General features: G+C 62.4%; 1 protein-coding gene across 1 annotated transcript in view; it reads right to left on the reverse strand.

The window, feature by feature from the left end:
* LOC103759276 (solute carrier family 2, facilitated glucose transporter member 1) overlaps positions 1-1110 on the reverse strand; it is a 7412-nt gene that overhangs the window by 4238 nt on the left and 2064 nt on the right. Inside the window, 3 exon segments of the mRNA XM_029962411.1 lie at positions 140-457; positions 666-767; positions 859-963. Of these exon segments, the coding sequence (XP_029818271.1) occupies positions 140-457; positions 666-767; positions 859-963 (525 nt within the window).

Genomic DNA, 1110 nt, shown 5'->3' on the forward strand with positions numbered 1-1110 from the left:
TTGGCAGCAGGATCCAGAAGTGGGATCCTGCACTTGAGTCTGGCACAGGGATCCACCACCAGGACCCATGATCAGGATCCAGCCAGACACCACCTGCATCCCTGATCCAGAACCGGGATCTGGGACCATCCAGACCCACCCCAGTCTGGGTGTGCAGGACTGCGACTCCCCCGAATTCCTGGGACCCCCTGAGTCCCTCCAGACCCCCGGATTGCCGTGTCCCCCGTCCCCCCCGTGGTGCCCCCGTGATTACCGCGATGTACTGGAAGCCCATCCCCACGATGAAGTTGGAGGTCCAGTTGGACAGCCCGGCCACCGCGAAGGCCGCGGGACGGGGGCCTTGGCTGAACAGCTCGGCCACGATGAACCACGGGATGGGGCCGGGACCGATCTCAAAGAAGGCCACGAACCCGAAGATGGCCACGATGCTGAGGTAGGACATCCAGGGCATTTGGTCCTGGGCAAGGGAGAGGGAGAAGGTCAGTGTGGAGAAGGGGCACGAAGCACCTGAAGTGAGAGACAGCAGCAATCCAGTGCTGGCAGAGGAGCCACCAGGCCTCTCCCAGCAGGAGATGGGAATTCTGGGACCTCAGCCATCACCCTAAGGAAGATAAATCCTTCCTCTCCCTCCCAGCCCACCCGTCCCCTCAGCACCCAGCACTCACCAGCAGCGTGAGGGCGATGGTCATGAGCACAGCACACCCTGCCATGCCCGCCAGGCCGATGAGGTGCAGGGTCCTGCGCCCGGCCCGCTCCACCACGAACAGCTGGGGGATGGAGACACATCATCAGCACCTCCCCAGCCTGCAGGAAAGGCCCCCAATCCCTCCAGCAGGACCTCAGGGGGCCAACACTCACCGAGACCACCGTGAAGGCCGTGTTCACCACGCCGGAGCCGATGGTGGCGTAGACAGGCTGCTCCACCCCTGACTTCTCAAAGATGCTGGTGGAGTAGTAGAAAACCTGAAAAGGGCAGGGAAGCGCCTCGAGTCAGGTCTTGGAGCCAACACAACCCAGGCTGTGGGTGAAACAACCTGGCCCTGAGTGAGCTCAGGCTGTGGGTTTGACACCCGTGTGGGCCGTTCACTTAAGAGCTGGACTCCATGATCC

The sequence above is a fragment of the Manacus vitellinus genome, unplaced genomic scaffold, assembly GCF_001715985.3.
Source record: "Manacus vitellinus isolate BGI_N305 unplaced genomic scaffold, ASM171598v3 scaffold_46_pilon, whole genome shotgun sequence".
Taxonomy (NCBI): Eukaryota; Metazoa; Chordata; class Aves; order Passeriformes; family Pipridae; genus Manacus; species Manacus vitellinus.